General features: G+C 39.3%; 1 protein-coding gene across 1 annotated transcript; it reads left to right on the top strand.

The window, feature by feature from the left end:
- Nucleotides 1-22649, top strand: LOC138008276 (uncharacterized). Its single transcript, XM_068855557.1, has 29 exons — nucleotides 1-161; nucleotides 1850-1981; nucleotides 3033-3068; nucleotides 3699-3746; nucleotides 4234-4272; nucleotides 4721-4780; nucleotides 5396-5478; nucleotides 5608-5658; nucleotides 5782-5854; nucleotides 5931-5978; nucleotides 6206-6642; nucleotides 7745-8081; nucleotides 8540-8652; nucleotides 8890-8948; nucleotides 9115-9257; nucleotides 9744-9863; nucleotides 10622-10888; nucleotides 12344-12439; nucleotides 12937-12948; nucleotides 13145-13171; nucleotides 14252-14272; nucleotides 14902-14922; nucleotides 16221-16301; nucleotides 16621-16791; nucleotides 17187-17714; nucleotides 18677-18792; nucleotides 19717-19777; nucleotides 20620-20811; nucleotides 21672-22649. Exons 1-29 carry the CDS (start codon nucleotides 101-103, stop codon nucleotides 21968-21970), a joined length of 3732 nt encoding a protein of 1243 aa, XP_068711658.1. The 5' UTR covers nucleotides 1-100; the 3' UTR covers nucleotides 21971-22649.
- The last annotated feature ends 129 nt before the right edge of the window (nucleotides 22650-22778 follow it).

Genomic DNA, 22778 nt, shown 5'->3' with positions numbered 1-22778 from the left:
GAGTGTGATTCGCTGGTATCAGGAAGGAACAGAAGTTTTCATGTCGGAAACTTGGATGTAGAACCTGGAAAATTTGGGAGATAAATTTCCCTTAAGCACTATGAGGTTCTTGGTACTTTTTGTTACCCTTTGTGCAGTAGTGTTCTCTCGGCCATCCAAACGTAAGTTAAAAATAGTTTAGTTAACTTTGATCCCGTAACCTTTTACACGGAACAAAACTTTCGCAAAGCCTGAGTTAGGGTTATGTGAGTCTGTCCAGAGAATCCATTGACTGGCCACAAAAACCTTCGAAATCATGAAGATAAGTTATAGCAAACGCCAAGCATTAGCTCGTATGGTTGCGATGTTATTGCTGATATGCTTCCATAACTTTGTCTGTTTTAGATATGTTGACACTTAACACTTTTGGCCACCAGTCAACGCTTCCGATCTGTGCATCAATACTGAACCTTCATTTCAGTTGAGCTACGCTCTAAGGTCGTTACGATTCTCCAGTTAACTTAAAGACGTCGTCATTATTGTAGAGCCGCAGACAAGTGGGACACGTTATCCCTTTAATAACTAACCTCCCCAGGAGTTGTTATAGCTCAATGGGTACTGAGAGCATCCGATGGGTGTGAGGCCGTACGAATTCGAATTCTGCTTAGGGCTCTGATTTTTCAGTTGTCCTTTCGCCCAATAGCCATTCAATAAGCCTACAGTCTTCATTATCTTTATCATGTATTTACACTCTTAGTTCCTCTCAAGTAACTCGCATTTAATTTAAAGTAGTTATTTTCTTGAGTGGCAAGCATGGTTATCAAAAACAATGACGTTCATTTCCACAAACAAAATACCATTTGTTTTTGGAAATGAGATCTTTATTTTTTTGGACTAGGATTTCATTTCAGCTTAAATTCATTACAATAATGAACTCTTTCCTCTCAGGAGATGACGCTCTCTTGTCTAAACGAGTAAGTTGTCTTGACAAATGCATGTAAAGTCACTCAAGCGCATTAAGCGTATAATCAAACCATTGACATGCTTCAAAGTTTTCCCCTTAATTGATAATCATCCATTTCATCGTTCACCGATAGAACCGCCGCTCAGCTTTGAAGAAACTGTGGTTATGAAAGGTCTTTTAACCATTTAGAACGAGAACAGGGACAGGGAGTGGTGGCCTAGTACCTTTAGTGAAAGTAGCAAACTTTCTCTCTCCAGTTGTTTTCGGACCTCAGTACGCCGAATTTATCTCTGTACTTCAGAAAATACATAATGGACGTAACAATTAAAAGAAAGAAGGAAAAAGACTAATTATACATGAGTGAGAAATAGTGGAAAAGTGCGTAGTGGCCATAGTAGCAAATGCTTTCGAGATGGCCACTGCAACAAGTCTTGGGACACGTGCGAAAGTAAACATGTCTTAGACCATCTATCATACAGTCCCCCCTTCCCCCCTCCCCTTTTTAATGTTGATTGCAATCTGAGAGAACATTCAGAAAAGCTACCGTTTGTTTTAACATTGATTTGGGCGGCGGGAGGAGCAACCAAAGTCTTTCGTTTTATAAACACATACTTCTTACGAGCATTTTTTGGTGCATAAAAACGAAGATATCCCAACAACTTTTGACCAGGATTGTAGCTAAGTTGAGTCAATAAAAAATATGTTCCAGAAATCGATCCACATTTTCTCTTGTTCACATTTTCCCGATAGTTATTTCTGTTCACCCCGCCTTTCTGGAGCAAGTGCCGAGAGGAAAAGTTTTCTATTTTCGGTAACATACTTGACCACTCCCTCATTTCACTCATAATGTCACTTGAATAACACTCCATCAAGAACGCATTATTTGCCATTTTGTTCCTTTGACAGAAGACGAAAAATCAAAGGTGGTTGATGAGTCTGATAAAGAATTGATCAGAGTTGCTCGGGGAGATGTCGAAGAAGACGAACATCCACTGGAGAAACCAGCCCACAAGGCGAAAAAAAGATCCACAGAGCCCGGTAATGCGCATTCATCATGAATATTTTGATGAAAGTTAGAAGTAAGAGACCTTTGTCGTTCAGTGTCGACCATAGCTAATACTAAAGCATTTGAATGGTGTGCTGGTGACAGCTCGGCTAGAAGAGAATTGGCTGTGGCAGATGAGACCCATTCGGAATGGCAATACGGGTAAAGGTGTGGGTGTTTGCTGGAATGATGTTGCAATATGAGATTTTCATATAAATTGAACTGCGGTTATGTAATTCTACGTTGTTGCAACAATACACCTATTATATAATTATCTCCTTGTGTTCCGCTCACCGAACTGTCGCTTTACAGTGCTTTCACATGACGTCACGACGGCCATGTTGGAGGAATAAAATACTCTTTTTTAAGAAAAATTCACATACCTTTTGTTTTAGTATGCAAATATGGCTGCTGGTCACATCAGCGAAAACACTCAATTACAAAGTGATTTCCATTGAGAGAACGATTCTTCGATGATAACCCGGAGATACTCGGAAAAACCCGAGTTCTCCTTTTGCGGGAGCCGAACCCACGACCTTCCGATTACTAGTTCGGATGATTTGTCACTGAGCTGGGTTGGGTCCACTGAGCCATAAGAGTACAGTAATTAAAAGTTCCCCTTGTGTATTGCAAAGGACCTTTTTCCAACGTAGTATTCCCAAGTCATCATCGAAAAACATCATCTCTTTATTTCACTAACCTGGGTTATTTAACATTTGTCATCCACTTCGCTACAATATAGCGAGAATGCAGCATTTCGACCATTTCAGTGATAGAGCAAAACTAGATCGGTAGGTCGCGAGTCGTTCGTGAACTCGTTTCCGAGTATCTTCGAGTGATCATCGAGGAAATCATCTCTTAGTTTCGTCAACCAGGGTCAACATTTATCCACTTCATCACAATGATTTTGATGACTTAAATAAAACGAAATCATTGAGTCTTTGTCCATAGAGTCACCTTAAACAATCCATTTCTCTCCTCCTTTCGGTGGTGTTGAAGTTGAAGTGATCCCCAGTTATTAAATTGTATTTCTTACTGCTTTAGTGATCAACAGAAGGACCAAACGAGCTGCCGAAGAAGGTAATCAGTTTTCTATTTTTTAAGTGAGAAGACTATTAAGAGGAACTAAAAAATTAAACGGCAGGCTAGGCTGTTTAGTTTGTACCACCGGAAACGAAAGACTGGCGATACTGGAGGAGAGAACAACTATTGCTTGTTATGTATCACAAAGCGAAAGACCATGAATAAATTACAGTAACCTTAGTTCGCGGCATTCATTTTCCCTCCTTTCTCTTGACTTTGGCCTCCAATGAAAGCTTCATCATGATCTGAAAGGCACACGAAACGATGTTTCAAAATTTGTCCTTTAAACATTGATTGGACGTCCATGATTACTGGGTTAGAGTTAGTACTTGTCGCTCAATTTATCTAGTCACCATGCATTATACTAGCGTTGTTGGGAAGGTTTCCTGTGTACCATGGCCAGATAAAAAGCTTTCCCTACCACAAGTCGAAACCGGGCCACCGGGGTAAAAGTCAGTTCCTAACTGCCGCATCCATGGGTAGTATTTCTCGTAAACCTGGCACTCTGGCCAGAATTTTCATAGAGCGAATATCTTTCCTAACTAAGTTTGTTTTATTTTTTTACGTAGCAGAAATTTAAGACATGAGGTAAAAATATTAAAGTGTTGTTGTTGTTGTCTGTTGTAGATGCTTTCTTTCAAGCCCTTCTAACTCGATCTGCGGAGCGAAAACAAGGTATATACGTAAAATCGTATTCCATCAGTCAGCATTCTGAGGTTCGTGTTCCACAAATATCAGATGCAATCACAGGTGTATTTGAGACAATGTTGAAAAAAGCCTGGAGGGAATGTGTATGTCAGTGAAGCTGATTATGATAGTTGCATCGCCGTTAGCATGACTCACACGAGCTTGCCTAGTTTCGGCGGGGCTGTTCTGTCAGATGCGATGGAATTCGTGAGAGGCTTAAGCGGGAAGATCCCAGGCTTGTACGTCTTGGGAAGCGATGGCCTGATCTTATTGGCTTGCGTCCGGCCTTCCCTGAAGTTATGATTCTCTGTAATATTTGTGAGTTGAAATATAAATTGACTTGACTTGACTTGGCTTGATGGTCATGTGTACACTTTTCTAAACTTGTAAGTTAAGTCCTGGGTAAACCCATCGAGCCAGGGACGTAACCCGCAGCAAGCCCCCAGTGAACTCATTCACACTACTTATATTTCAGAAAAGAAGAGGTCATTTGACGAGGGAGCAGATAACACAGGTACTAAATTTTAGGCATGTAAATCATCGTCCTAAAAGATATTCGAGTAAAGCTTCGGGAGTCCACTCTATTTAAGACTACATCTTTCCTTGGTTCCTTGCTGGCTGCCAAGACGGAAACCTTTCTCCCTAAACGCATCCATTTACGTAGATATTATGACAACCTTACTTTAAAGACAAAAATCATTGTTCCATTCTGGCAATCGCATTGTACTTGATGTTATTTTAAACAGTACTTTCATCATTTGAGATGTATTTACTGAGGCAGCATATCTCTTCGGATTGCGTGCGAAGACCACTTCGAGAACATGCCCTCGGTTTTCCAGCTTACAAAGCAGTGTACATACTTACATAGTCCTCCCAATTCGGTGGAAAGATCGATTCATTTATTTATGACCTTATTCATAAGTTTGTTAATAATAGATTTAATAGATCTTGTTTTTCTGTAGGTTATATAATTAGAGATGACTGGAAAGGGGATTCCAAGATATCAGATGCTGACAGGCAAGGTACGTGCATTTTACAAAATCACATATTCCTTGGCTGCCTAAGCTTATTTTATAATTAGGAAGCCAAATTGTTCTGTTATTAATTCTTGTATTAAATTCAGTAAATATCCTGTTTGGTAAATTGGGTAAAATGAAGTTGTCGTTGTTGTTGTTGTTAATGTCGGTATTTTCAATTCAATTCAGCTGCTCAACGAGGTGAGTCCCACGTTACTTGCTTGGGAGTAAAGAAATCATTGTCAGGTCTGAATGAAATGAAATGAATGTATATTTGAAGTGTGGGCTACAGACGATGAGAAAAGTGATCCTCGCACTTAGACTCGCAGTTCAAATATACATTCATTTCATTTCATTTCATTTCATTCATAGAGTCCTTCCCGGGAACACATGAGCCTGGCCACCAAATTGACCTGCTCTTAAATGAGTGGCGTCATAGCCCAGTTGGTAGAGTATTGCACTGGCATCGAAGTGGTCATGGGTTCTAATCCTGTTGAAGCTACCTGAATTTTTTGAGTGTCTATAAACAATTGCTTAAATTGTGTAAGTGCGAAGATCACTTCTCTCATCATAGTCAGGTCTGTCAGTTAGTTATGTATGCCACTTTTTTTTTTGCCACAGAGCTTGAAAATCTGTTCAATGCAATCAACTCTCCCGACGATGGTGGCGAAGAAAAGCTTGAAGAAACAAGAAGTTTGAAGCCGGTAAGCAAAATTGTCAGCCAGCTGCAGAATCATCGGTATACTTCACTACACATCGATTAACTCATATCGCAGCTATTTTGATTGTCTCCTGAAAAATGACGAACTCACCTTGCTCTTTTATTTTTACAGGGATTGGAAGGAAGAGTTCAACAGTTCATTGAGTGGCTTATGAGTCAACCGGTGCGTATCTTGATGCCTTGCCCCAACTGCTGCTAATACTCTACTAATTCTCTACTACAAGAAATGTTCGCCCTATGATACAGTAACTTTACTTTTGAACTATCTTTCATTTGTTGTTTGCAGCCAGACAAATTTACCCAGTCTCTTTCTCACATCTTGGATGTTGAACAGTCCTTGACAAAAATGTTCTATGATGGTGAGTCACATGTGCAGAGGAACACACCAAACATTTTCGTTTGAAGAATGTTTCACTCTCATTCGTTCTCTTTCAGGGCAAAAGAAGCAAACACAGTTGCAACAGTCTCAGCAACAAGATGAAGGTAAGTCTCATCGGTTTCCTAGTGTAATTGGAAACAAATGCAATATAGGTCAATTTAGGTTGCCCCACATCACGATCGCGCACTCCTTTTCCTGTAAAATTGCCTACTTACTTTACCCCGTTAACTCGGCTGATTTTGCCCCGATTCTGATTCAATTTGCTATGTTGCCTATGGAAAAGCGAACGCTTACTAACAAAAGCGCTTTGCTTTCTTTTTTACGCTTTCAGCAAATGCAGGAAACAACAATACATTGCAAACGCAAGGAAACTGCGAGAGGAAATGTTTCACTCTTCAGTTGGGAAACACGGAATGCAAGATCATCTGCGACCCTCCTGTTATCGAGCAGGCCGCTCCCGCCCAACCCTTCAGTATGTATCCACAGCAACCATTTTATGGACAAAGCCAACAATATCCTAATATGGGACAAATGCCGGCACAACCAAGTCAAATGTTTGCTGATTTTACCCAGACGCAGCAGTATTCAAGTCCAGCTGTTTTGCCATCACTCCCCTCGAAACCATCTCCTGTGCAGGAAGGATGTGTGGGACGGACATGTGATCAGTCAAAGTCACAATCTGATAAGCCAAAAAAATCGAAAGAACAAGATAAACAGGATCCTTCAGCACCAAAACCATCCAAAGCATCTGGTCCATATACGATTCAGGTGCCGTGTGTTTTCTGTCCTTTTTATTGTTCTTTGAATATGGCGCTATGTAATGTGTACAATTTTCCGAGATGTGTGTGAGTTTCCAAGCGAGGATAGACAGTACGTGGTGAATGAGAGAATTTCTAGTTTGCCAGTATGTGGTCAGTCGGTGACATTGGTGTCCAAAACAATAGTAAACCGTTTCACAAGTTCTTTAAATTCTCAAATTGTTTTGGCTTTTATGATCTGCACACCAAAATGACAGACGTCGTCACGTCTCGTTTCATGATTTCAAACTTCAGGAACAGAAAGTAGATGTGTAAAGCTTCCTGGCTGCTTGTGATCAAGCGATAGATAGAAAGCTTTATGCGTGAAAAACCCGTTAAGATTTTCTTATGTGCCGGTGAATAATTTTAAAAAAGTTTAATATTGGTCCTTGATTTCACCGACTAGCGTTGAGCGGATTATTCACTTCAGTTCGGTTTAATGCTCCTTTCCGTCTCCAGTGTAAAAGAAAGTCAAAGATTGTGCTTTTTATACTAGATAAGCAAAGATATAAAGCTTCGCGATGCTTGAACTGCGGGAGCAGGGATGGCGCATGCGCAGTGGTGAGAGCACTCGCCCCCCACCAATGTGGCCTGGGTTCCCGATTCCCAGACTCGGCATCATATGTGGGTCGAGTTTTTGGGTTCTGTCAAAATTTGATTTAATTTGATTTGAGTTAATTTCGTTAGTGTCCCCAATTAGTGCTGTTTTGCTAAACCACTGCTATTAGGGAGGCCTAATTTACATTTTTAGAATCTCTGTACGGTGGTCAATTTACATTATCAACTCCGTTGATAAACCAAAATTTTGTATACTAATTTACATAAGCTTAGTAGTTTCTTTTAGGCCTCCTCGCCACCAATGTAATTCAATAATTTTTCTTTCCATCTTCTCTTTTTTGATTGTTCATATTTGTATTTTAATTTCTTCTTTCTGTGGCAAAAAATAAATAAAAGTAAAAAATAAATACTTGAATAAATTTGTTATTATGAATGCAATTAGCTACGAGAACATTGGTTAAATAATGGTACTATACACATAAAGTATATATATTATAAACCCGTTTTGGTTGCAGACTCCAGGTGGAACTATCATTATGGATCCAGTCAAAATCACTACTGGTCCTCAAGCCCAGATTCCAGTGGCTCCTATGGTACCCAGCCAAATACCAATGGCTGCCTCTCAGCAGCCACTTGCCATGCCTCAGGTGCCTCAACCACCCCTGCCTCAGGCCGGTCAGTCGCCTCAGATCCCGTACAGTGTGACGGTTTCAGGCTTGGCCGCTCCTCAGGCTCAGTCCCAGCATCCACAACTTCCTGCCCCAGTGCTTGCGCCGTTTTACGATCCTATGCCTAATGACTGCAAGGATTACAGCCAACCTCGATGCCAAGTCTTTCTTGATTGGCCCACAAGTAACTATGTAGCCCTTGTATGATGTCTAATTTTGTATAATGGAAACAGGAATGAATTCAGTCTGGGGAGCAAGCTTCATTTTAGCTCATACAGGTCACATTCATTCATCATCATGGTTTCTTATTATTGAAAAAATCAGCGTCATTTGTCTAACAAACCTGACGTCAGTCGTTCAAAAAAAAATTTATATATATATATTTTGGACGAAAGAGGTGACATCATGTCATTTTAAATAGTTCTGATCGCAATAAAGCACTCAGAGCTCCGAGAAATGTTTAAAATGAACTGAAACGATCAATGCATTTGGCTTTCTATAATGTGAGGTACAATACAAATCTAGGAGGGGGTTCTCCGCCATGGCCTATAACTCGACAGAGAACACCTTATCCAAAAACATAAACAATAGTTTTGGGACGATTAAAACCCTCAAAAACCATTCTTTGTATTCTGTCAACAGATGAACATAACGAGATAAAGGCCTCGCTAAGATTCAAACAGAATTGGGATGGGGACTACAGACGTCCATCTACAACAAAATACAAGATCTTCACAACCGAAGTGGAAAAAGCGGTAAGTTTAGAACTTCAAACGCAAATAGGAAATAATCGAGTTTGTGTGTGTGAGAGTCCCACCCAACGTTCTTAGGACGATTTCACCTAAAGTAACAGCTCATTAAGCCGGAAAAGAAGAAGAAACTGCTACACTAAGACTAGCTTACTTCACTGTATTTTAGCATCTGCAAAATTTAACAATCCTGGCCGAAGAGTTTACCACAATTAACGTGTTTTAATCTTTATCTAACTGCAGATAAAAGATGTTTATTCTCTCGACCCAAATTTCAAGAATGTCAAAGTGACGAGCTTAAGGTAACGACCAGTGCAATGTAGTTGGCAGGAGACTCGAAGAACAACTTGCAAGTTTCAATATCTTTGTGCATGCTTACATGTATCAATGTAAAACGTATCATCGTACGTTGTACCTCATACTTGATAATGCCTAATTTAATATTTGATGTATTTGTTCCTTTTAAAGCGAAGAGGACATGAAAGTAGCTGCCAATTTCGAACTACACTTCATACAGCCAGAGGATAAAGCACTGAGGCGACTTGCGGATGCAATAACTAACAATTACCTTCAAAGCATGCCTGTGTTCAAGAATACACTGCTGCGTGATGGTACGTTACTTAGCGACAATTATCATAGATCATGGTGGTACGTTTTGCATACGCCAAAGCAAGGTGAATATTCCTGAAGGAAACAGAAACGGAAGTAAGAACCGATTGCAAACCCAAAGAATATGTGGAAAAAACCTATAAGCTTATTTTCACCAATCCTACATTGTGATTGACTGAAGTATTTACTTCTATTGTGCCATAGTAGGTTGCAAAAAAGTGTAGTTTAGACAGTAAAGTTAAGGGAAGCAAATTCGCATAAATGATTTGAATTCTAGAGAGTCAAGTCTCTGTCAAATTTCAACCGCTTCTTAAATTTGATAACCCAACAAGTTCTGTTTATTTTTGCCGTTCTTGTTTTAAGAACAAGAGAGAGAGAGAGTCAAGAGTCAAGAGAGTCTAGAGAGTCAAGTCTCTGTCAAATTTCAACCGCTTCTTAAATTTGATAACCCAACAAGTTCTGTTTATTTTTGCCGTTCTTGTTTTAAGGTCTCACTCATCATCATCGTTCAATCGTCGTTACCCAGAAAGAGTTGGATGCTGTTCCTAAAGTCAAAGTACAAAGCAGCCGTAAACAACAAGATGAGATCCTCTCGACTGAATCACGAAGTGCGTACATCGCTGAAGTTATCATCAGTATGACATTTTGGGCATTTTTTATCCTCTCAAAATCTGATAGGTCACTTTTGATAGAAAGATCACTGTACTGGCAATGCAAAGTAATTATAGATAATTTGAAGTCACTCATTTTCTTGATCAAAGATGATTTTGAAATTAAAAACAGAAAGCCACATAATACAAGCTTCTTTGTTTTGAACAGTTGTGGTGAGAGTTTGAACTTCTTCTCGGCCATAATCTCCGTTTCGTAGTTAAGGCTCCTGCATTCTTTTTCTGATTGAAAATGCCCAGCAAAAGTCCATTTTGTATCTCTTTGTTTCTGTGTATTTTTGTCTTTCTATCCTGCTTAATTTCTTAGGCCCCTCGGGAAGATTTGTCTTTCTTAGTGAGTGAAGCGAGTCCTTCAAAACATAACTCTTTACTCCTTTAAGCTATACTCAGAATTTGCTGGTCTGTGCCCGGTTGTTCGAAAGCCGATTAACTTAATCCAGGATTAGCGTAAACGTTTGTTTCATGTTTAAAACTTTTTGGTTAAAGTTTCTTTTGCTTATTTTTGTTTTTCAAGATTGACATCTACTAATGTAAATTCTATCCAAATATCAACGTCGAACAGCATTTGGGAGTAGAGGAATAAACTTCTTGGTTAATTTTTAATCTTGGATTAGCGTTAATCGGCTTTTGAACAACCGGGTCCTGTTTAGTTTAAATACAAAATGACCCAGTTCTTTATCTCCTTATATCTTCCTCAGCTTATGTTGGATGCTTCAGGGATCGAAAGCCTGGTCGTGATCTTCCAAGACAATTTACCAAGTATGAAATGACGCCCGAATGGTGTGTAGGGAAATGTAAACTAGCCGGATTCAATTATGCTGGGTTACAGTATGGGTACTTGTGTTTCTGCGGAAATAAGTACGGGAAATACGGTCAGGTTGATGACGGTGAATGCTCAAGTCTGTGTTTTGGAGACAAAACTCGCAATTGTGGAGCTTTTTGGCACAATTCAATCTTTTCTATCGGTAAGTATTAGGTGAAGCTATGATCCTCGCAGTTATGAACGCAATTTTTGCAATTGCGTAAAGAAGCCTGAAAAATTCAGGACTTCAACGGGGTTTGAACCCGTGACCTCGCGATACCGTTGCTACGCTCTAACCAACTGAGCTATATACGAAGCCACTGACGTTGGGAGCTGGTCATTTGTAGGTTCTAAGTTCACAAAATGAAATTCAGAGGAGGAGCCCTCAGTGAGAACGATTGAATTTTGTTTCTCAAGATGCCATCACGAACGCAATTTTTACTAGGATTTCGTTTAGGATAAAACTGGGCAAATTGTTAGATCTTTAGGTTGTATTTTATTGTCATAAACAAGATCGGATATTTGCAAGCATTGGCATACGTTCATATGTATTTTCGGTTGCCGGCGAGAGGCTTCATTGATAATAATACTTAACTCAGAGTGCAAATACTTGTTACTAACTTAGTTCTGCTTAGTTATGGTCCCTGTCATTACTGACGATGAGAAACTTGTCTCAGAGCTCTCTCTTTTCTCCTGCTTCTTCTGGTTTCGGTTCTGGGGCCCGTTTCGCGAAAGTGCCGAACTTTACGGGCTATTTTCGGGCGTCGCAATTCCCTTTGTATCTCAAGAACGAAGAGGATTTAAGTCATCAAACTTCACAGTCATTTTTCTTTTTGTTACCTTGAAAACATGTTAAAAGATCGGCTTTCAAAAACAAGCGTTTGGCAGTTTCACAAATGGCTTTTCGGGTCCAAAAAATCAGTTTCGGGACTTTCGAGAAAAAGGCCCCTGGTGTAAAGCATATCCGCCCTCGCAGTTTTGTTTTACTGCACGAAGCTCATTCTTAGCTCGTCAGGATCTGTGATCCTGGGCTGATTGATACAAGGACTGGCTGTCAAGACCAAAAATTAATACAGTCCTTCCACCTTTTACGAGGTCTTCCCTTTGAGAGTGTTCCGTGCTTGAGCTCGCCGAAGAGTTACTGTTTTGGGACTCTGCATGGAGTCGCCCAACCTACAATCCTGGTCAAAAGTTGTTGGGAAGGTTGCGCGCATCATTTCACTTCACACTTAATTCGATTATTTTAACTATTGGCTGAACTATTTGGGAAAGACCATGCTCATGCGGCCCCCTTCCCCACATTCAGTGTTGGAAGAAAAGTCACCATTTTGTTTGGGGGCTATCTCAAAAGTGACGCTACCTTCCCAACGCTTTTGTCCAGGATTGCAATTCTAAGGAAGTTAGGCCTTCTGTTTGTTCCAATTTACGGCAAAAATAGAACGGCTAACGCGATATCCTAAATTAAAATGGATAAAATAAGGAGTCGTATCCTACAGTTTGGCCCTAGAAAACTTAGTTTAAGTTTTGAATCATATATCCTTGAAGTTACGCTGAAGGGTCCGCTCAATCGGCCAATCCCATACCGCGCGTACTATCCTTTCGGTTTTATCTTTGCCAGACGGTGAAAGACACGACTCTAGTGAGAGTGATAAAGGAGATGATAAAGAAGAGAGCGGATCAGGGAACTCAGATGAGGAAGAGGAAGAGAAAGATAGTAAGAAGTTTGTATCTAATTGTTATTATCTTCCCATAAGGGTTTGCATATCGCATAGAAGGCTTGTTGCTAGAGTACGTGAAATGGAGAGGACCATAAAATTTCAAATAGTGATCCAAAAAAATAATTCTCTCCTTTTTCAATTTCTTAATTGCAACTTACATGAAAAATAAATAGATGTAGCAAGAACAGATATCTTATTAATTTACCGCAACATTGTACGCTGTTAGAAGTTCACGATATTCCAAATGAGGTGATCACTTTCCTTTATTGCGATTGCCTACATTTACATAGGTTTGTTTTTTAACATTTCTAATCTTTCTAATGAACACTTTTGTGGTATTTTGGGCATTTTTCGAAGTTATGACCCACAACACTTGAGCGAAAGTAGGTTCACACAATACTATTTATTTTGCCGATGAGAGAAGGATATTGCTTTACTTAGAACTAACGCAGCCATCTCTTTTTTCTCTCTTTTTTAACGCACACCTGAACAGTTCCGGAGCACAGTAAGTACGATTTTCATTCAGTTCAATTCACAAATTAAATCTGAATTACCATTTGTCGGCATCAAGTCACTTGTTGTCATTCAAGTCATTCAAGCTGGTGTTCAACGTAAATTGTACCTCGAACTCTTAATCTATCGACAAGTAGTTTTGCAAATTCCGGCGTTAATTAACAAATTTACTCTTTTCTCTTTCTCAGCTGAAGTTGCTAATCATTTGATGAAAGGTGAATATACTAGCTTTTTTACCATACCGTTTTAATGTTTTCTCTATAAAATTAACAATATTATGGAAGCACGATCGTCTGCTAAACCTAGTTTGACGGTGTACGTCTTTCCTACGAGCATCCCGTAGCTTAATGTTTGCAAACGCCATTAGTGTCATAGCCTCGATTTCTGGTAGGAGCACCCTGAATTTCTAATGAGTAAATGCCCATATCAGCGACGTATAACTTCGTTAGTGATGGGAATCGGCTGAGATTTTATTATCGATCTGAAATAATTGGATTGACCCAACCGATCGATCGTCGTTTATAATCAGAAAATCTATTGATAAAAAAAAAAAAAAAAATGCCGCCATGTTTGTTGTGGATAACATGAAAACGGTAAAGACTTGTTTCCCTATCTCATAGTGCCCTTGGACGTGAGGGGTCTGGAACAACAAAACTCAAACAACCCAAACCCATACAAAAATGCTAACCTTAGGCCTAAACATTATCTATAGCATATTGTTTAGGCCTAAGATTAGCATTTTTGGAAAAGTTTGGGTTGTTTCAGCTATTGTACCCTTCATCCCCTACCGCCACCCCAGGCCCCTCACGTCCAAGGGCACTTTGAGATATGGAAACAAGTCTTTACCCATGAAAACTAGACAACGAGGAGAGGACCATGGAAACCAACTTGATCTTCGCAAGTTCTTTATATCTGTTTTGCTTTCATCTACTCTTGTTACCTTTGTGATCGCAGTAAGTTGAAATGTATTTTACGGCCAACTATTAATTTAAAATAATTTATAAGGGAACCATTAAGGTAAGTTTTTTTTCCGTTTGAAATACGCAGTATCAAATGTGAAACAAATAAAAAAATGCAAAACCTAGCCGAGAGCGAGAGCGTGTTTCGCCGAGTTTTTGAAAACATTAAAAATGTGTGAAACGTAGGATTATCGCATTTGTCCGCTACAAGCGATTGTCATCATCCATACTCAATTGTTGCGTCGCTTAAAGATTTTGGATCAATATCTATAATCGATGATCGGTACACCACTAACTTTCGTCAATTCATTAACTTTACTTTCTATGTTGTTTTAGCCGCGGAAGCAGCATTGAAAGGTAAGAAGGAAAAATGGAGTTTTTTAATTTGTTAATTCGTTGAATAGTTTTTAGTGATATGACTCGATGTCGAAAGGCTCTGGAAAATGACTTCAACATTTGCTTTAACATCCTTTCGATTTTGTTGAACAGCGATGATGAAACCGTTCCCCCCCCCCCCCCCTCCCCCTTTCAAGCGTGTTTAAAGATGTCGAATCGAGGTTGAATCGATGTTGAATGAGTTTAAAAGCGTTTAAACTTTGCTTCAACAACCATTCAACATTTCTTTTGTTTTCGCGAATGTTGAATGAAGTTGAAGCCGTTTGTCCCCCTCTTTCAACATTGTTGGGTATGCACATGCGCACAAATCAGTCTCTCAATGCCGTATCCATGTCCGTATCCATAGTAACAAACACGGCTGCAGCCTGGGACTAAATACCAGACCTCTGGTGAAGCTTTATTGAATCAAATGTTGATGATGTGTTGAAACCGTCAGCAGTCAACATCGTTCAACAAATCGAACGGATGTTGAAGTAAATGTTGGAGGCTTTTGCCTGGGCCCTAATCAACAACTTTCTCATTTAAATAATTGACGTATCTAAGAGAAACCATGCTAATACATGTTTAATAATTTTTCGTTTAATCCTTAGCTGCCAAGAAATTGTTGCCACGTGAGTACTTCGTTTTCTCTAAACGCTGAAAAGGCTCGCCAATCGTTTTTGTTTAACTTTTATTGTTATGTATGATCATAGTTTTCAAAATTTCATTAAAAATGCATGAGGCCAACAGCTTATCAAAACATCGATAAAACGTCACGTGTAGGGACCTTTATACCTGGTAATGTATGATAATTCTAAAAAGCCTGGTGGCGTCTTTGATTTCAGTCCCAGGGGAGTGTGGGGCTGAATGTACAAACAATGCAATTATCGCTTATTCTCAAATGAAACGATCATCACTAGTGCTATTTGCATAAAGATCACTTGCGAACTTGATGAAACAGTCCCAATCATTTTCATCAAAATTTCAGCCATTACACAAACTTCTGGGGGGATACTTTTACCCATTCTCCTTCCAACTTCTTCAACAAATTTTGTGAACCAAAAAATTCAACGACTTTCTCGTCATGTTAACAATGTTCGTATGTAGACTTAAGATTTTGTCCTGTTCCACGTCGAACCCTTCCTCTTCGTTCTCTGCTTGTTTGTTCAGCCTTGCATTTTGCAACTGTGCAAAAATATTTGAAGGACCATTTTGTGACATTTCGTGTTGATTTTGGAGCGGATTTTCCCAACAGTGCTTTCTCTTCATCGGCATGCGCAGTTTTAACAACCTCCTTCAACCATCGACAACGTCAAAGAATAAGGACTGAAGGAAAAAAGCTTTGGTCGCTTAGTGTTTAGTTAACATAGTTTAGAAATCCAAAGAAAAATAAGAATTGATTTTTTGGTTACAGGTGCACTTTAAAACATTACATCATTACTGTATTATCATATTTTATGGTGCTTTAAGTATTTACAGACTTTATGCTACTATTTTTTTTACTTGATATTGGCGTTAGAATAGCTTCGAAACTTGGACGTCCTTTAGCTTTTTAGTATTCTTAGTTTTCCGGCTTTTCTAAAAATGTTAAGAAATGTGTGTTCACAACTTTGAATTTAGTACTTCTAAGTCACGTTTTTGAAGGGTAAAAGAGTAGAAAAAAGAATTAATGACAATGCTGTCTGTTTGTTTCTTTGTAAAGAAAACCGCCAGTTTTTTTCGTTTTCACTCACTTTTTTCAGATTGTATTCATAGTTGGCAAAGTACATTGTAATGTGGGTACACGTCTGAGGTTAATAAACCTTTGAGAAAGGGGAAACTCCCGAAAAGGAAAAATAACGGAAAAATTAATAATTATTCTTCGCATAGTGTAACTATAATTGTTGTTTTACCATAAACCAAAGAGAGGTTTTAAAATGTCTTGTTCCAGATCCACGCCATGCGAAATCCAAGCGAACACCAGATGAGGAGCTCCAGATTCAAAGTGATGATGCTATCAGCTCACTCACTGGTGTGTAAAGTAGTAAAATCTTTTAGTAAAATAAGTCAATTTTAAAGAAATTCGGCTTCTTAAATTCCACGAATCTCAGTTATTGCCCACGCAGTTAAAATTTGATATTCTACTTCCTTTTAATAATCTTATCCATAACTCTAACTGAGGCATCTTCAATTCGTGCAAATCATATCTCACGAGCAATGCTCAAACTGCGGTTTCAAGAATGACCTCCTCCGTTGTGAGAGTTCCATTAACCATTGGCTCTATGCCTTCAAATCAGCCTTATAAAAAGCATAGCGTTACGAAACATTCATTTTCTTGTCTTAAATCGAAGCTGCCGAGAAACTCATGGATAGCAGTAAATCTCCCATTGAAAACAAGAGGACAGTGAAGCGAGACGCTGAGGGTGATGGACGGGATCTCCTTGTTGCTTACTTGAGTGATGTGGGTGGCTATGACAGAAATTATCGAGATGTTAGTGATGAAGATGAATCTGGATCATCAGGTAACAAAACACGTTATGTTCGACACATACTGGTGTTTTAGTAGCTTATCGTTGCCGATCGTGGTCGACTGGGAGCTCATTTTTGCTAGAGACACGTGGGCTAGAAGACGTATATTACATCGATGCTCTGGTATAGAGTATTTTCAAGTGACGTCACAGCGGCCATGTCGGTGTTCCCAAACAATGGAACGGCGGCCGTGTTGGTATACTCAACCCCAACTAATCCACCGGGAATTGAGCTCTATTATCACGCCAACGTTTTCTTTTGTTTGGGTGGAAAAACAAGGTTACTGATCACGTGAGTGAAAACACTCTATAGAGTGCTTGTGTGTAGTAGAGGTGTTGGAATGACCATTGAATAATATTTTGAAGTCACGAAATTTTTGTCACTACAGAATCAAACGACAAAGAAAAGTTTGAATACCGACGTATGGTTATTGACGAATCTGGTGATGGTGAGTTTGTTGAAAAGTCAAAGAATGAACAGCTGAAGGCGCATGCTCGAAAACGTCGAGAGGTTAGCGATCCATGGGAAGAAAACTTTGATGGACCAAAGAAAATGGCTTTGAGAGCTTCTCCAGTTGAGGAAGTGTCAAAACGTAACGATATTCCAGTGCGTGAAGGCGATACCGAAGACGATACGACCAAGTTGGAAGGCGCTTCGTCGGGTGATGCCGAGCATCCCGAAGGGATAACCGAAGCTGCTGAGCCAGTGACGCTGGACAATAGAGTGGCCATGGAAGAACCTGGAGATTCTGAGAAAGTTAATGATCCTGACTCAGAGGAAACTGAATCTTCCTCTCAATCTGACATTGAGAACACGTCAGACATATCCGAAGAAGCAGAAGATTCCGGTGTGAGTGGTTCATACGAAAGTGAGGAGTCTGCGGACAAACCTGACGACGAAGCTGAAGAAGGGACCGGTAGGTCGTTGAATAGAATTTGATATCACTCGATAAGTAAGGATTTATACCAACAAATGAAAGAAAACTTTGGAGATCATTCAGTACTGGTAGAAAGCTACTGAGTCTTCTAATAAAGAACTGGTTGACTGTTGACTTGTTAATAAATATTGAGATCTTTAACACTAAAGGTAGGCAGACACGAGGGCGAGGGGTCATGTTGCAGAGACATGGTGCTGCGACATGTTACAGCGACTAAAAGGTGTGTAGAGTACACACTGAGGCGACATGCATAAGAGTCGTGAAGCGAACCATGTAGTAGGGACAAAATCACAACATGTGCACACACATGAAAATGTTGCGGGTACATGTTTCAGGGATATGTTGCAGCGACATGCTCCCTCGTGTGAACTGATACTTTTGTAACTGTGCAACACCAACTTGGAAGTAATTTTGTCCTCGCTGAACGTCATGGGACAAGTCGCGGGGACAAAATCACCCCCAAATTGGTGTTGCACAGTTATTACGTATCAGTTCACACGAGGGGGCATGTCGCTGCAAAGTATCCCTGAAACATGTACCCGCAACATTTTCACGTGTGTGCACATGTTGTGATTTCGTCCCTGCTACATGTCGCCTCAATGTGCACTTCAAAAGTTTTTTTGTCGCTGCAACATGTCCCTGCAACATGATCCCTCGTGTCTGACCACCTTAATGTTCTTTTTAAAAAGTTTCATCTGCCTTCATAAGTGTACTATTTCAAACAACGTAAGGAAATTCTTTGTTCCAGCACTGAGTTCCCCTTATTAAGCTGCTCCTTTCTTGAACTCTTTTAATTTCTTTGAACAAGATGTCAGAGAAAGGATCACGTAATAAAATTAAGCATTGGCAAGTTTTTAGGTTAATAAAAAAACCTGTCATTTTTATTCTATTGTTCTGTAATTATATTGTATAATCCCTGTGATGATGGCGTTGTGTCACAGGTTCTTCACGAGTAGTCAGACAAGTGCACAAAAAGCTTCCTTTATCGCGACACCGCAGAGACCTGCCCTTGACTAAGGAGTTAGATGAAGAGGATAAGCCAAAAGAACGATTAAAGGTAAAAGGCAAGGTAGGGGAGAGGCCCAAAAAACAATGGACCAACACTTAACTAAATTAAATGTTAATGAGTTTATGCTACCAGTAGAGTTTTTTTTCTTTCAGCTTTAAGGGCCTGTAATAGCCACCTTAAGATTTGGATTTGATTACAAGATTCAGTCCGTTTTTAAATCACTTTTGCCTGCTTTAGAAAATCTGACTTGTTCATCAAATTCTTGTCAATAACCAGGACCGATCCTGTTCTTCGCAGCAAGGTGTGTGGGTTTCCAAAATACCCTGGGAATCTAAAGGGTCTGCAAGTTTAGTAGAAATCAACTCGTCGGCAGGATTACTGCTAATGATCCTTGAAATAGAACAATCCATCCTTGAAAACCATTAAGATAGTGTTATAAGGACGCGGCTGTTGTTAAAAAACACTCTAACACTCAGATGTACTCATTTTCATGCTCGTAATCAAAACTGTGATCCCCTTCCGGCCGGGTGAATGTATTCCTTAGATGGACTGTTGTTGGTGGCATCCGTTTCCACAACCTGAGAGGAAGTTCTTTTGAGAGTCATGTCAAAACATGATTGGCATTTGATCGTATAATTTCTGTGAGCTGATTGGTTAAAGACCCACCTTCAACCGACAGGCATTGCGTGTCGCGAAAAAATTTTCATATCTAAAAATCCCGCTAAAGCTGAAATTCATCCAATTAGATCGCTACGATAAGCTATGCGAATCCCATAACAAAAACAAACGGTCAAAAAGCCTCTCGGTTGAAGGTGGACCTTTAATGACTGCGAGACTTGCAAACACTGTGAGACTTCAGATAACTTAGCGATACGTTTTCACTCACAACTTATATGCAAAACAGGTTTGTGTTAGTATAAACAACAAACACTTGGAGCAAACATAACAAAATTCATGTGCTTCTTTTTTTAGAGACAAAGCGCTATTTTGGACGATATAAAACTCAAGGAGATGAAGGACCACGTGGAACGAGGTAGAATTTCGTTACTAAAATGAACTAACTGCATTGTTTATCATAAACAGGTCTTCCGTTTTAGGGGGGAATTACGTCGCAATGGGACTTTGTGAATTTGCGTATATCGCTGGAAAACTATGCTCTTGGAACAATTAATGAGATAATATGTCTTCGAGCGTTCATGAGTCTAAAACAAAGAATCTGGGTGTTTATAATGAAAGAAAATTATTTGAATATTTGAAACCTTTGCAAAGCGCATGAAGACCGTGGCTCAAATTATTAGATGCCCAGCGGTGATTTTTGGTTTTATTAACGTTCTCTTTGAGGCTTGATACTTAGTTCTTATTAACCGAGTGGGAGGTCTGTATGGGAGAATCTTGACCGAGGTCGCCAGTACAGACCGAACGCAGTGAGGTCTGTACCAGCGACCGAGGTCAAGATTCTCCCATACAGACCGACCTAGCTCGGTTAATAAGATGTTTATTATATGGCAAACAAGAACAATTTAATTTGTTTAATGTAACTGGTTTGTACTAACTGACATTTTGCTTGCGAGCGGCGATGAGTGGCGATGAGCTGAACTTAATTCTGTCAAAGTTTGCTCATCCTCTCTTTTGTCATCATGCTGTTTGGCAATTCCATAAATAAATATTGGTAGAAGAAAATACTCATATTTTTTCATTTTAGTTTGCATCTTTTCACCGCAAAACATTACCAGTCTAGATGCCGGTCTAGATGGGAAAATCTAGACCGCGGTCAATATCGATTTTAGCCAATCAAATTCGTGAATTTTGTAGTTCCCAGTCCTCGTAAGACAGAGCCATATAATAAATGATAATACTAATACCTCTTTATCGTAGGAGCCGAGAATGTAATGTCTCTGGTATTGGACATTTATGAAGCGAAGAAGACTTTAGCAAATCTACAGCAAGTTGTGCACCAGTTAAAGCAAGATGTAAGCCAGCAAATGGCTGTACCAGCAGGACAGAAAGATCAAATAAAGGGCAAGCTTAGGGAAACAGTTCGACAGACCGTTGTTAAGAAAGTCAACGGTAAGAGATAACGATATTAAAGATGATAACAATAATAATTGAATATTTCTATGGCGCAAAATGCATTACAATAATTATATGATACAGTGCGGTCACCATCTGTCTTCGTGCTGAAATGATAATTTTGATATGACTCCTAGGTTCAAGCCACTTGCTATTTCATCCAACAGATTAGAAGGTCGCACGCGCTATGCATTATAGGCAAACGGCATCAAAGCTGGTTTTAAATCACAAGTTGTACATTTTTCTTGGCCTGAAAAGTAGAAACAGCACTTCCGTCTCCTGAATTGTCCTGAACAAAGAAGAATGAAAATTAAATTTGGTTTATTGTCATATCGGAAACAAAAGAAAGCAAACAATGGGTCGAACTCTTATTCCGTAAATGACAAAATCTTGATGCAATAATCTTTTAACATATTTCACTCGTGAGCGCTGCGACACTTCAGGCAGCTATTTTCAGGGTTGCCATGGTCAGGGAAACATCAGGAAAAAGCAAACATTTTTCAAGGTCAGGGTAAAGTCAGGGAATTTTGTAAAAAGTCAGGAAAAATCTTATATTATCAAAGTCGGTGAAAAGTCAGGGAATTTTATTTTTGGTGAACAGTTCACAAGATTTTGCGCACAAAATCCCGTGAAAAGCGCAAAGAGATCGAAAACAAAGAGAAAAATATTGATGGCCTTCAGAAGAAGCTGAAGCAAATGTGATTATTCTACTAATTGAAGGTCAGGGATAAAGTTACGGAAATTTTTGTTACTGATGAGTGGCAACCCTGATTTTCGACCTAATTACGCCAAATACACAAAAGAATACTCTGAATTAAAAATCTGAGTTAAACCCGCTTAACTTTTGTCGTTTTTAGAACTTGCTCAGTCCATACGTCAAGAAGTGGAAGATTACAAGAAAACCCATCAAGCCGTCAGCCAACAAGCAAAAGAGGCAATTGCCGCCATTTTAGATATCCCTGTTTTCCAAGACAAAGTTGCAAGCATAAAAAGCCAAATCAAGAAGAGAGCGGTGGATATCGAAAAAGAATACAAAAAGTCAAAACGAGGAAGCGAAGAACTTCCAAGCATCTTAAAAGAACACTTCAAAAGGAATGCTCCTGATTTGAAAGGAGAGGCCCGGCTATCGCGTTCTCATAGAGATTTAAATCTTTAAAATAAAATACAACAAGAGCAAGCAATGGAAAGCCAGATACAAATGTTTCAAAGAAGCTATATTCCATAGGCGCGAATGGGTTGTCAAGTTTCAAGAATACGTTTTGATCGAAGCAAAAATATTTCGGAATGCGCCGCATTTTTTTCACAAACGATAAGTTTCCACAATAACAGTAGTCCTACTGGTCTTTTTGAAGTTATTACTACGGGAACGTGAATTACTATTTCTCTGTCTTGATAACCACGTGGAGAAGACTGATTTTGGCAATTACTTTCAAGTAGAAAATACTCCAAGTGGTCATTTTCTACTGTGATACTTCACAAATCTTAACTACAAAGTAAAATTCTCTGTAGATCAAAGATGAAAATCTTCCGCGAACCAGGTTCACGAGATTTTGGATCTGGTTGTCTCAATTTTTGTTACAGAGGAATATTCAGTCCATCAGAGACAATGTGATACCATTTTTTTTTTTTTTTAATTTTCGACTATCTTACACACCATCGGAGATAAAGAACATAAAACCTGAAATCAATGAGCATGGTTTTACAAGTTTGAGAATTCATAACGTTTAGTGAAAGGCAAGGCCATTTAAACTTGCAGGAAGTTGCTAACGTGTACATAAAATAAATCTTACTCATTCTGTAAGATATTTATACATTAAAAAGTACAAAAGACTTCGTACCGTATCCTTATAATTTTTGCTTCCATTTATCTGGCTTTCATGACATCGATGTTTAGGGGTAGGAGTTAAACAAGAAACCAGCAGTGAACAATTCTTAACTTTTATTTGGTGAATAATTGTATCGAA

The sequence above is a fragment of the Montipora foliosa genome, chromosome 6 (genome assembly GCF_036669935.1).
Source record: "Montipora foliosa isolate CH-2021 chromosome 6, ASM3666993v2, whole genome shotgun sequence".
NCBI classification, from domain to species: Eukaryota; Metazoa; Cnidaria; class Anthozoa; order Scleractinia; family Acroporidae; genus Montipora; species Montipora foliosa.
The sequence above is the reverse complement of the archived record's forward strand: the minus strand, read 5'-3'. Positions and strand labels throughout refer to the sequence as shown.

Excerpts from the sequence above, each read along its gene's own strand:
- LOC138008276 (XM_068855557.1), top strand. The coding sequence starts at position 101 with ATGAGGTTCTTGGTACTTTTTGTTACCCTTTGTGCAGTAGTGTTCTCT. Across the intron at positions 13,172-14,251 it reads TGCTAATCATTTGATGAAAG|CCGCGGAAGCAGCATTGAAA; the intron begins GTGAATATACTA and ends ATGTTGTTTTAG. Across the intron at positions 14,923-16,220 it reads TGCCAAGAAATTGTTGCCAC|ATCCACGCCATGCGAAATCC; the intron begins GTGAGTACTTCG and ends GTCTTGTTCCAG.